The following is a 14,319-nucleotide window of genomic DNA, read 5'->3' on the forward strand; positions in this document are numbered from 1 at the left end:
ACATCTGGCCCATATTTGTATGAGTGGTTACAGGGCTATCCTATTTCTGTAATTATTTCAGTAGGTGTCCATATTTGTCCATGGGTCAGGGGAAGTGGAATGAGGCTGGATGCAATGAGGTATTTGCATACACAAAAATTCACTTCATATGAAATTCAAATGATTGTATTGCTTGAAAGTCGACTTCAATAGGCCTGTTTTTCATATGGGTGGTACACATGTGTAGGCCTGACTATGTGTCACAATACAAAACTCCTCTGAGGTTGAATCATTTTTGTAAAACTGTTCTTTATATTCAATCCATTATAGAAATTGAGCTCTAGATGTTTGTTGAAAAGAATAGGCAATAGGCAATGGCAGTTATCAAATAAACAATCCGGTGTGCCTGTCCCAGAAACAGTGTCGCTTAGGTGACTTTAAAAATTGCAAATGGCTACTTATAGTAGCCTAGCTGCCTAGTTTTAGGGTATGTGGGAAATTACATCAATCAGAATTCGGAGGGATATCCTGGCTTTAATTTATAGTCCAGGAATTTATACTGAACAAAAATATAAACGCAACATGTTAAGTGTTGATCCCATGTTTCATGAGTTGAAATAAAAGATCCCCAAATTTTTCCATACTGTCACGTTCTGACCTTTTATTTCCATTGTTGTGTCTTTATTTAGTATGGTCAGGGCGTGAGTTGGGGTGGGCAGTCTAGTTTTGTATTTCTATGTTTTTCCTATTTCTGTGTTTTGGCCTGATATGGTTCTCAATCAGAGGCAGGTGTTTTGTGTTGTTCGGTTCACGTTTGTTGTTTTGTATTTTTGGAAATGTTCAGTTTATTGTCTTTTATTAAACATGATGAACACTAATCACTTTGGTCCTCTCCTTATTACACAGAAGAAACCATTACAGAAACCCACCCACCAAAAAAGGACCAAGCAGCGTGGTAACAGGCAGCGGCAGCAGGAGCAGCGCAAGAAGAAGGAATGGACATGGGAGGACGAGTTGGACGGCAAAGGACCCTGGGCAGAGCCAGGGGAATATCGCCGCCCAAAAGCAGAGCTGGAGGCAGCAAAAGCAGAGAGGCGGCATTATGAGGAGCTAGCACGGCAGAGCGCTGGAAGCCCGAGAGGCAGCCCCAAATATTTATTGGGGGAGGCACAGGGGAGTGTAGCTGGGTCAAGTAGGAGACTTGAGCCAGCTCCCCGTGCTTACCGTAAGGAGCAGAGGATGGAATCAGAGCAGTTGGCGAAATTGAGGTATGAGTCGGAGAATGTTGAGGAGTTATTGGACCGATTGGAGGAGAGTGAATGGAGGGGAGATTATGAGACATTCGAGGAGTTGTTGATAAAATTGGAGGAGAGTGAAGAGAGAGAGCTGTTGGTTTGGCGTAGTATGCACGGCATTCGCCCTGAGGAGCGTGTTAGCTGTGTGATGCCACATGTTTTAGTTTCTAGTGCTCATCCTGAGGCATGTGTTGAAGTTCCGGAGCAATTGATGCGGGCTATACACACCAGGTCTCAAGAGTACCTTCACAACCCGGGGTGTTCTGTTCCTGCTCCCCGCACTCGCCCTGAGGTGCGTGTTCCCAGCCCAGTAACCGCCAGTGCCAACACCACGCACCAGGCTTCCTGTGCGTCTCCAGAGTCCAGTATGCCCTGTTCCTGCTCCCCGCACTCGCCCAGTGGTGCGTGTCCCCAGTCCGGTACCACCAGTTCCGGCACCGCACTAAAGCCTACTGTGCGTCTCTCCAGGGTCCTGTATGCCCTGTTCCTGCCCCCGCACTCGCCCTGTGGTGCGTGTCCCCAGTCCGGTACCACCAGTTCGGCACCACGCACCAAGCCTACTGTGCGTCTCCAGGGTCCAGTTGCCCTGTTCCTGTTCCCCGCACTCGACCTTAGGGGCGTGTTCCCTGCCCAGTACCCCTGTTCCGGCACCAGGCACTAGGCCTACTGTGCGCCTCAGCAGGCCAGAGCCGCCCGTCTGTCCAGCGCCGCCTGAGCCGCCCGTCTGCCCAGCGCCGCCTGAGCCGCCCGTTGCCCAGCGCCGCCTGAGCGCCCTCTGCCCAGCGCCGTTCTGAGCCGCCGTCTGCCCAGCGCCGTCTGAGCCGCACGTCTGCCCAGCGCCGTCTGAGCCGCCCGTTCTGCACAGCGCCGTCTGAGCCGCCCGTCTGTCCTGAGCCGTCCTGAGCCGCCGTATGTACTGAGCCGCTAGAGCCGTCCGTCAGTCAGGAGCCGCTAGACCGTCCGTCAGTCAGGAGCGCCAGAGCCGTCCGTCAGTCAGGAGCCGCCAGAGCCGCCCGCCATCAGGAGCCGCAGAGCCGCCCGCCAGTCAGGAGCCGCCAGAGCCGCCCGCCAGTCCAGGAGCCGCGAGCCGCCCGCCAGTCAGGAGCCGCCTGAGGCCGCCCGTCAGTCCGGAGCTGCCTTTCAGCCAGGAGCTGCCTTTCAGCCCGGAGCTACCCCTCAGTCCTGAGTTGCCCCTCAGTCCGGAGTTGCCCCTCAGTCCGGAGCTGCCCCTCAGTCCGGAGCTGCCTCTCAGTTCCGGAGCTGCCCTCAGTCCAGAGGCGCCCTCAGTCCAGAGGTGCTCCTCAGTCCAGTGGGGCCCTTTATTAGGGTTCCCAGGCCAAGGTCGGCGGCGAGGGTCGCCGCTAAAAAGGGGGGTACTGTCACGTTCTGACCGTTATTTCCTTTGTTTGGTCTTTATTTAGTATGGTCAGGGCGTGAGTTGGGGTGGGCAGTCTAGTTTTGTATTTCTATGTTTTCCTATTTCTGTGTTTGGCCTGATATGGTTCTCAATCAGAGGCAGGTGTTTTGTGTTGTCTCTGATTGGGAACCATATTTAGGTAGCCTGTTTTGTGTTTGGTTTGTGGGTGGTTGTCTTCAGTCTTTGTGTGTCTGCACCAGATAGAACTGTTTCGGTTTTCACGTTTGTTGTTTTGTATTTTTGGAAATGTTCAGTTTATTGTCTTTTATTAAACATGATGAACACTAATCACGCTGCGCTTTGGTCCTCTCCTTCTTCCACAGAAGAAAACCGTTACACATACGCAACAAAAACGTATTTCTCTCAAATTTTGTGCACAAATTTTTATTACATCCCTTCTAGTGAACATTTCTCATTTGCCAAGATAATCCATCCACCTGACCAGGTGTGGCATATCAAGAAGCTTATTAAACAGCACGATAATTACACAGATGCACCTTGTGCTGGGGACAATAAAAGACCATCTAAAATGTGCAGTTTTGTCACACAACACAATGCCACAGATTTCTCAAGTGTTGAGGGAGCGTTCAATTGGCATGCTGACTGCAGGAATGTCCACCAGAATTGTTGCCAAATATTGAATGTTCATTTCTCCTACCGTATGCCACCTCAAACATCGTTTTAGAGAATTTGGCAGTATGTCCAATCGTCCTCACAACCGACCATGTGTAACCACGCCAGCCCAGGACCTCCACATCCGGCTTCTCCGGATTGTCTGAGACCAGCCACCTGGACAGCAGATGAACCTGAGAGTATTGCTGTGCTCCTGCCCAGTTACCAGTGGGGGAAAAGTACCCAATTGTCATACTTGAGTAAAAGTAAACATGTTATTATAAATGACTCAAATAAAATACCTTCCCCCCCACCACAAGGCAGACAATACGCTTGACCTCATCTTTACTAGATGCTGTTCTTCCACTAATCTCATTGCAACTCCCTCCAAGTCTCCGACCACTACCTTGTATCCTTTTCCCTCTCGCTCTCATCCAACACTTCCCACACTGCCCCTACTCGGATGGTATCGCGCCGTCCAACCTTCGCTCTCTCTCCCCCGCTATCTCTCTCCTCTTCCATCTATCATCTCTTCCTCTGCTCAAACCTTCTCCAACCTATCTCCTGATTCTGCCTCCTCAACCCTCTCTCCTCCCTTTCTGCATCCTTTGACTCTCTATGTCCCTATCCTCCAGGCCGGCTCGGTCTCCCCTCCTGTCCCGTGGCTCGACGACTCATTGCGAGCTCACAGAACAGGGCTCCGGGCAGCCGAGCGAAATGGAGGAAAACTCGCCTCCTGCGGACCTGGCATCCTTTCACTCCTCCTCTCTACATCTCCTCTTCTGTCTCTGCTGCTAAAGCCACTTTCTACCACTCTAAATTCCAAGCATCTGCCTCTAACCCTAGGAGCTCTTTGCCACCTCTCCTCCCTCCTGAATCTCCTCCCCCTCCCCCCACTCCCTCTCTGAGGATGACTTCGTCAACCATTTTGAAAAGAAGGTCGACGACATCCGATCCTCGTTTGCTAAGTCAAATGACACCGCTGGTTCTGCTCACACTGCCCTACCCTGTGCTTTGACCTCTTTCTCCCCTCTCTCTCCAGATGAAATCTCGCGTCTTGTGACGGCCGGCCGCCCAACAACCTGCCCGCTTGCCCTATCCCTCCTCTCTCTCCAGACCATTTCCGGAGACCTTCTCCCTTACCTCACCTCGCTCATCAACTCATCCTTGACCACTGGCTACGTCCCTTCCGTCTTCAAGAGAGCGAGAGTTGCACCCCTTCTGAAAAAACCTACACTCGATCCCTCCGATGTCAACAACTACAGACCAGTATCCCTTCTTTCTTTTCTCTCCAAAACTCTTGAACGTGCCGTCCTTGGCCAGCTCTCCTGCTATCTCTCTCAGAATGACCTTCTTGATCCAAATCAGTCAGGTTTCAAGACTAGTCATTCAACTGAGACTGCTCTTCTCTGTGTCACGGAGGCGCTCCGCTGCTAAAGCTAACTCTCTCTCCTCTGCTCTCATCCTCTAGACCTATCGGCTGCCTTTGATACTGTGAACCATCAGATCCTCCTCTCCACCCTCTCCGAGTTGGGCATCTCCGGCGCGGCCCACAGCTTGGATTGCGTCCTACCTGACAGGTCGCTCCTACCAGGTGGCGTGGCGAGAATCTGTCTCCGCACCACGTGCTCTCACCACTGGTGTCCCCCAGGGCTTTGTTCTAGGCCTCTCCTATTCTCGCTATAACCAAGTCACTTGGCTCTGTCATATCCTCACATGGTCTCTCCTATCATTGCTATGCAGACGACACACAATTAATCTTCTCCTTTCCCCCTTCTGATAACCAGGTGGCGAATCACATCTCTGCATGTCTGGCAGACATATCAGTGTGGATGACGGATCACCACTCAAGCTGAACCTCGGCAAGACGGAGCTGCTTTCCTCCCGGGGAAGGACTGCCCGTTCCATGATCTCGCCATCACGGTTGACACTCCATTGTGTCCTCCTCCCCAGAATGCTAAGAACCTTGGCGTGATCCTGGACAACACCCTGTCGTTCTCAACTAACCAAGGCGGTGACTCGTTCCTGTAGGTTCATGCTCTCAACATTCGCAGAGTACGACCCTGCCTCACACAGGAGCGGCGCAGGTCCTAATCCAGGACTTGTCATCTCCCGTCTGGTTATGCAACTCGCTGTTGGCTGGGCTCCCTGCCTGTGCATTAAACCCTACAACTCATCCAGAACGCGAAGCCCGTCTGGTGTTCAACCTTCCCAAGTTCTCTCACGTCACCCCGCTCCTCCGCTCTCTCCACTGGCTTCCAGTTGAAGCTCGCATCCGCTACAAAGACCATGGTGCTTGCCTACGAGCTGTGAGGGGAACGGCACCTCCGTACCTTCAGGCTCTGATCAGGCCCTACACCCAAACAAGGGCACTGCGTTCATCCACCTCTGGCCTGCTCGCCTCCCTACCTCTGAGGAAGTAAGTTCCCCTCAGCCCAGTCAAAACTGTTCGCTGCTCTGGCACCCCAATGGTGGAACAAACTCCCTCACGACGCCAGGTCAGCGGAGTCAATCACCACCTTCCGGAGACACCTGAAACCCCACCTCTTTAAGGAATACCTAGGATAGGATAAAGTAATCCTTCTAACCCCCCCCCCTTAAAAGAGTTAGATGCACTATTGTAAAGTGGTTGTTCCACTGGATATCATAAGGTGAATGCACCAATTTGTAAGTCGCTCTGGATAAGAGCGTCTGCTAAATGACTTAAATGTAATGTAAATGTYAAAGTGAAAGTCACCCTGTAAAATACTACTCAGTAAAAGTCAAAGTATTTGGTTTTAGATATACTTAAGTATCAAAAGTAAATGTAATTGATAACATGTATTTAAGTATCAAAAGTAAAAGTATAAATCATTTAAAATCCTTTACAATAAACAAACCAGATGGCACCATTTTTAATTTTAATTTTTAATTTTTAATTGACGGATAGCCAGGGGCACACGACGCCAACACTCAGACATAATTTACAAAGCATTTGTGTTTAGTGAGTCCGCCAGATCAGAGGCAGTAGATGACCAGGGATGTTCTCTTGAGAAGTGTGTGAATTAGACCATTTTCCTGCCCTGCTAAGCATTCAAAATGTAACGAGTACTTTTAGGTGTCAGGGGAAATGTATGGAGTAAAAATAACATTATTTTCTTTAGGAATGTAGTAAAGTAAAAGTTGTCAAAAATAAGTACGTAAGTACTTTACACCACTGCCAGTTATGTGAAATCCATAGATTATTATATATTTTTGTAATTTTTTTTAACCTTTATTTAATCCGTAATCCATAGATCCATAATTTATTTATTTCAATTGACCGATTTCCTTATATGAACTGTAACTCAGTAAAATCGTTGACATTGTTGCAAGTTGCTCTTATATTTTTGTTCAGTATAGTTAAACTATTTACGTTTAACTGTTTTACAAAGGCATAACGGGTCATGAGAATACAGGCGGAGTCTGCTGAAAACTACTTTTAGTATGTCTTCATTGCGTTGGGTGTGGTTTTTCAGTCACAGTGCTATTAGCAGGAAATCAAGCTCTGGACCACGACTTTGAGGCGAAACACAGAAATAGTAAAATACGAGTAGCCTTCTTTAGGTTGTGGGAAAAGTTTGAAATCAAACATTAACTGAACGTGACTGACGCTATTTCAGATTGCGCACCTTATCTAATGGACAAACGTTTTAGTTGACTCCATTGTTGCCATCATCCAATTCCTGACATCAGTGACTGAAGACCGAGAACTGCAAAAATGCCAAAGACGGTGAGTAATTTTTTTTGTGTTTGGGAACAGTTTATTTCCAACGTTCACATATACATAGACGTTATTTAAAACGCCACTCTGGTCAAAATGTATTCCGGTCTTGTTAGGTCGAGAAAGATAATTTAGCCCATGATAGAAGGTCAACTGTTTGGATTGACTACACTATATGTCTTCATAAGCATCTATTCGACGCAATGAACTAAATTAGGATACTGAATTTGTCTGACTTTGTATCCTAAAGTAGCCTAGGGCTATAGGTTCCGAAAAAGTTTCGCGCGCATCAAATGAATGAAACGTTTATTGTCTAAATCGCTGTCACCTATATTTTCCCTGCAGCATCTCCAAAACTTGTTTTATTAACGATTTCAATGAATTGATAGCTTACAATGTTGCCCAAAGTWATTTTTTGTTAACCTATGTTTGTGTCAATTCTATTAACCGTTATTTTGTGTCAACCTATGCGCTATCGACAATCCCCCCTTCCTTGAACGTGATTGGCTTCCGAATGAACTTTAAAAGAAGTTGAATGGCGCTTCGTTGTGTTCATATCATCTCTATCCCTGTTCATAAACAATTATGTCAGACATTTTTTACGTTATTATTCATATCAATGCGGCCTATTAGTTTGGGTTTTGTTTGCTGTGGGTTTACCGGAGGTTCCCATGGCCCATTCGTTGACGTTGTGTTTGTCTTTGTGGTACCCAGTAGTACAACAGCTAGCCTGACAGATGCACTCTTCAACAGTGAACTCCTATGGTAGTCTGTGCTATTGAATGATGCAGGTCAGGTCACATGCAATCTGCTCTATCAAAATGTAGTCTATACAGAATCTAATAGTACTTAAAGTTTGATCTATGGCAAACCTTTGTTAAGTTTACCAGGCCTGTGTGATTAGGTTTTTCCTACATAGCCGAGCCCAGGGAAATTTTGTTCAATGTAGAATCCACTGAATCAGTTCTATTGATGTTACATTGCATTGCATCTGTAATTGATATCATTTCTACATTATCTTTATCAAGTATTTACATCAAATTAGGAACATTGAATATGCTATTCTGTGTAGCATAGGCCTACTACATGATTCGCAAGACAGAAAAGTAAGACATCAGGATTTAAAAAAAATCACTGCGATCAAATGCGCCTCAGGTAATGACAGTAAAATACAGTGCGGTGTTGTGACATTTAGCTTTTAAGACTTTTAACTCATGAGAAGATTATAGTTTTATTTATTTGTTATCTTTGTATTTGTATTAACATGTCATTCATGTGTCCCCCTACCATTAGTGTCTTCTTTTGGCATTGTTACAGTTTCCCAAGGAACTGTAATCTAGTGACTCAAGGTTTCTGAGATTACGTCAGTTCCTTTTTAGCTATTTCCTGGCCTGCAGTCTCTTGACACTGCCACTGAAAGCCTTATTTGGTGTTTCACAGCACAGACTCCCCCTTCTCCGCCCTGCACAACTGCAACTGCATGGTCCTCAGCCATCGTTTCAGCACTTGAGAGTCGTTCTAGTAATTTCAGCAAGCCATGACGCCCACCATCTCAGATTGTTCTGAAATTGCTTCTGTAGTTAGAAACAGATAAGATTGGCATTCCTGCAACATTATTTATTGCATTATTTACCATAACTTTAAGGTAGTTGATTGTCCCCGAATTGTCCRTTTTAACCGTATCAGTCCCGATACCCCAGAAAAACCCAGGCTTTTCATTCATCTGCAGCCCTTATATTTAGCCTCACAATGAAGTGTTTTACCATTTTCTTTCTAGGACAGCCAGGGTTTTTTATTTTTATTTAACCATTATTTAACTAGTCAAGTCAGTTAAGAACAAATTCTTATTTACAATGACGGCCTACCAAAAGGCAAAAGGCCTCCTGCGGGGATGGGGGCTGGGATTAAAAATACAAATAAATTAAATAAAAATATGGGACAAAACACACATCATGACAAGAGACAACACAACACTACACAACATGGCAGCAGCACAACATGGTAGCAGCACAAAACAGGGTACAAACATTGTTGGGCACAGACAACAGCACAAAGTGCAAGAAGGTAGAGACAACAATACATCACGCAAAGCAGCCACAACTGTCAGTAAGAGTGTCCATGATTGAATCTTTGAATAAAGAGATCGAGATAAGATTGGGTTACTAGTAGAARGCAAAACAATTTGACATAAACAGTTGCAGTCATGGTCTGCCAAAGCAAAAACCTGATAAAAATACATGAATATGAATGCTGTAAGTACAGAAATAGTTTGCTCAGTCGGAAATTAATATCCAGTCAGTGACAACTGTGCGGAGTTTATGACAGCAACTATGTGAGCTTATTACAGTATTATGACACTCTGTCCTGAGATTTCCTATTGTGTTCTATGTAMAAGAACCCCTTACCTTGTAATAATTCTTGTGTAGCTTGTGAGCGTCATAGAGCAAACATGTTACACGTGCGTGTTTGTGAGAGTCTCAGCTTTTCATAGATAGCGTAATAGTTTTTAGCTCAAAGACTCAACAGACATTTTTGTAAAAAGACCCCGCCCCGGGCTCCTTCGGGATCAGCCATTGTCTCACAAACACCTCTCTATCTCAGCCCCCAATGGATACAGAAGAAAAAGACGAATCCAATTGTACAACCAATAAGTCTGTAGCTCAAACACACAATGTTTAAAAGTGGTTAAAAGTCTTAAATCACGCCCGCACAATAGTGGGATTCATTGGGTTAATTTATAGGATTCCCATAATATTTAATAATTATAGTACTCAACATCTGATTTGGATCAAACTTCTTCCTACTATTGAGTAAGACACGAGGAATACAATAAAATGGCCACCAGTGGACACCCACACCTATCCCACCCCAACAACCAGTATACAGTATAGTAGGTCTCTATGTCTGACAAGTAGTATGGAGCTGCAGCTTGGAGTATTACTTCTTCATCCTGTGTAATGTATTTCCTTTGAATATGGTGTTGTTGTTTTTTTCTCCTGTTAAGAGAGATTAGCCATTGTATTCGCATTAGTGTGAAAGTACCAGTTTTTGCCCACTAAGTGCTGCTGTTCCTCCTACCGCTACATCATTTTATCAATGTTGCTGGTCTTTTGTGTTTATTAAATGGAACACAACATTTTCTTTGCGACTTTGGGCAGAAAACAAATAGCTTTTGCTAATGATGAAAATAAATTGTGTAGTCATCCTCACAAGTCAAGCCAGTCCTCCATGAAAACATTTTAGTTCCTCCATGAAACCATCACCAGATTCACAGGGAATACATTACATAAGATGAAGACCAATCCTTCAAGCCGCAGCTCTATACTATTTGTTAGACATAGCGAACTGATACTGTATACTGGTTGTTGTGGTGGGTTTGGCATGTGGTGTGGTGTGTCCGGGGTTGGTTTTTGGAAATTTTATTGGCTTCCTCAAGTCTTATTCATTGTTGAYAATCAGATGTTAGGTGCTATATTTATTTAAGATTACTTAAGAATCCTATAAATTAAAAGGACAATTTGGGTGCAAATAGAGGTGCACTGATATAACATTTTTGGCCGATATCCGATATTTTCCTTGACAAAAAAAACAATACGGATAACCGATATTTACAATTTTAGTGGCCTTTTTAAGCATTCTAGTACAGTTAAATAGTTAACACACACACACGGACGCAGCGGTCTAAGGCACTGCATCTCAGTGCAAGAGGCGTCACTACAGTCCCTGGTTTGAATCCAGGCTGTATCACATCCGGCCGTGATTGGGAGTCCCATAGTGCGGCGCACAATTGGCCCAGCGTCGTCCGGGCCGTCATTGTAAATAAGAATTTGTTCTTAACTGACTTGCCTAGTTTAAATAAAGTTTACACACACAACACACACACACACACACACACACACACACACACACACACAACCACACACACACACACACACACACACACACACACACACACACACACACACCACACTGACCAAAAAGTTATTTTGTTGGCATTTACGTATTGTCCCCATTACCAGTAAACATAATCAAAACTATTTCTTTCACTTACTTGCTGTGCTGTTTCGTTGTTCATTTGTTCAGTTTAGAGGTCGACCGATTATGATTTTTCAAAGCGATACGATTATTGGAGGGCCAAAAAAAGCCGATGCCGATTTAAAATAAAAAATAAATAAATAAAAATAAAATGTATTTGTAATAATGACAATTACAACAATACTGAATGAACACTTTATTTTAACTTAATACATCAATAAAATCAATTTAGCCTCAAATAAAATGAAACATGTTCAATTTGGTTTAAATAATGCAAAAACAAAGTGTTGGAGAAGAAAGTAAAAGTGCAATATGTGCCATGTAAAAAAGCTAACGTTTAAGTTCCTTGCTCAGAACATGAGAACATATGAAAGATGGTGGTTCCTTTTAACAGGAGTCTTCAATATTCCCAGGTAAGAAGTTTTAGGTTGTAGTTATTATAGGAATTATAGGACAATTTCTCTCTATACAATTTGTATTTCATATACCTTTGACTATTGGATGTTCTTATAGGCACTTTAGTATTGCCAGTGTAACAGTATAGCTTCCGTCCCTCTCCTCGCCCCTACCTGGGCTCGAACCAGGAACACATCGACAACAGCCACCCTCGAAGCAGCGTTACCCATCGCTCCACAAAAGCCGCGGCCCTTGCAGAGCAAGGGGAACAACCACTCCAAGTCTCAGAGCGAGTGACGTTTGAAACGCTATTAGCGCGCACCCCGCTAACTAGCTAGCCATTTCACATCGGTTACACCAGCCTAATCTCGGGAGTTGATAGGCTTGAAGTCATAAACAGCTCAATGCTTGAAGCACAGCGACGAGCTGCTGGCAAATGCACGAAAGTGCTGTTTGAATGAATGCTTACGAGCCTGCTGGTGCCTACCATCGCTCAGTCAGACTGCTCTATCAAATCATAGACTTAATTATAACATAATAACACACAGAAATACGAGCCTTAGGTCATTAATATGGTCGAATCCGGAAACTATAATCTTGAAAACAAGACGTTTATTCTTTCAGTGAAATACGGAACCGTTCCGTATTTTATCTAACGGGTGGCATCCATAAGTCTAAATATTCCTGTTACATTGCACAACCTTCAATGTTATGTCATAATTACGTAAAATTCTGGCYAATTAGGCGGCCCAAACTGTTGCATATACCCTGACTCTGCGTGCAATGAACGCAAGAGAAGTGACAAAATTTCACCTAGTTAATATTGCCTGCTAACCTGGATTTCTTTGAGCTAAATATGCAGGTTTAAAAATATATACTTATGTGTATTGATTTTAAGAAAGGCATTGATGTTTATGGTTAGGTACACATTGGAGCAAGACAGTACTTTTTCGCGAATACGCACCGCATCGATTCAATGCAACGCAGGACACGCTAGATAAACCAGTAATATCATCAACCATGTGTAGTTAACTAGTGATTATGATTGATTGATTGTTTTTTATAAGATAAGTTTAATGCTAGCTAGCAACTTACCTTGGCTTTTTACTGCATTCACGTAACAGGCAGTCTCCTCGTGGAGTGCAATGTAATCAGGTGGTTAGAGCGTTGGACCAGTTAACTGTAAGGTTGCAAGATTGAATCCCCGAGCTGACAAGGTAAAAATCTGTCATTCTGCCKKTGAACAAGGCAGTTAACCCACCGTTCCTAGGCCGTCATTGAAAATAAGAATGTGTTCTTAACTGAGTTGCCTAGTTAAATAAAGGATAAATAAAGGTGTAAAAAAAATATTATAATAATAATTAGGCCAAATCGGTGTCCAAAAATACCGATTTCCGATTCTTATGAAAACTTGAAATCGGACCTAATTTATCGGCCATTCCGATTAATCGGTCGACCTCTAGTTCAGTTGTTTCATTCTCAACCAGGAATTCTATGGAATGCCATTTGGGTCTTTGCATGTCAAATAACGCAACATCTGTTTCAGTAGCTATAGTTAGCTAGCTAACTATTTAGCTAGGTGTCATCATCTAAAATAACCCTAGTTTATAAGACAGTTCTTATTTGATTAATGGTGGTCGGACCCATCTATGTGAAGCTTGCCACAATAAGGATTAGACACAATAGTGGACTTAAAAATAAAAGTATGGCATAATTCTACTATTTGTATTCATTTGCATTACTGTCAATGACATACTTTTACTTGGAAGGCAAACCGCAAATTCCACTGTTGTGCCTAAATTCCTAAATTCCACTGTTGTGGCTAGCTTCACAACACATAACCTGGTGCTGTGGAGCCTCACTAGCTAGATGAAGCTAGCTGGCTGCTTATAACGTTAGCTTTGGGCAACAGAGTTAAGTTGCTGACTAGCTATTTATTTTCATGAACTGAAGTTCAACTTCAATAGGCGAACATCAAGTGGGAACCTAGCTAATACTTACTCACGAGGATTCCTAAATCATTGCTAAAAATAATGAAAATGACTGCAGGTTCTACTGGTCATTGTTTTCAGGCTGGTTGTATTGGTGCTAGCTAGGTACCAAGCTAAAGCTAGCTACTTCAGAAGTTGCGGTTGAACAAATTATTCTTTATTACCAACGGGGTATTGTAAACACATCGTGGCCGGTGTTTGCTTGTTTGCAGACTTTTTTGTACTGCTTTGACAGTGCTACAGTATCTTTTTTGAKACTCATAGACCCAAACGGCGTTCCGTAGTGTGTATGTCGTGAAGCTAATAGCAGTGACGCCATTACTGTGTAACTCCGGTAGGGCAACATCTGAAAAATAGCTCACTTGGTAGTGTGTACCGGTGCTCGACCAGTCAGCGAAAGCCAACATCACCCACGACAGAGAATGGTTGATTGTCAAGGGCAATATCTTGGCTTTAATGGGTTTCGCCTTTGAGTTGTCTCGCTGAAATTTTGTTACTAAATTTTGTTTCAAATGACTGCTCGATCCACACAGCAGACATTGTGGGCTAGTTTAGGAATGCTGTGTTACACGTATAGCGCACCATTTTACGTGGCGTCATTACGTCATGTGCCTACGTTATATAGGTATGCACGTCAGCTTTGACATTGGTTTTGCACATCGGGGCGTTAAACTAGACATRGGCCGATTCCGATATGTTCACTGATATACCGTGCATCCCTAGGTGCAAATCAATTAGCTTAATTTCTCAGAGATCAAATTATATTTAAATAAAATGCTAATCTTATTTTTTTCTCTAACTACAGAAACGATTTCAGCACAATCTGAGATGGTTGGCGTCAAGCCTCTTGTG

The 14,319-nt window shown here is 44.1% G+C and overlaps 1 protein-coding gene across 1 annotated transcript in view; it reads left to right on the forward strand.

Annotated features, from left to right (window-relative positions):
- Positions 1–6,753: 6,753 nt before the first annotated feature.
- Positions 6,754–14,319, forward strand: part of LOC111950434 (moesin-like) — a 35,165-nt gene continuing 27,599 nt past the window's right edge. The window contains 1 exon segment of the mRNA XM_023968016.2: positions 6,754–7,054. Within this exon segment, the coding sequence (XP_023823784.1) occupies positions 7,043–7,054 (12 nt within the window). The 5' untranslated portion in view covers positions 6,754–7,042.

Source organism: Salvelinus sp. IW2-2015, linkage group LG23 (genome assembly GCF_002910315.2).
Source record: "Salvelinus sp. IW2-2015 linkage group LG23, ASM291031v2, whole genome shotgun sequence".
Lineage (NCBI taxonomy): Eukaryota > Metazoa > Chordata > Actinopteri > Salmoniformes > Salmonidae > Salvelinus > Salvelinus sp. IW2-2015.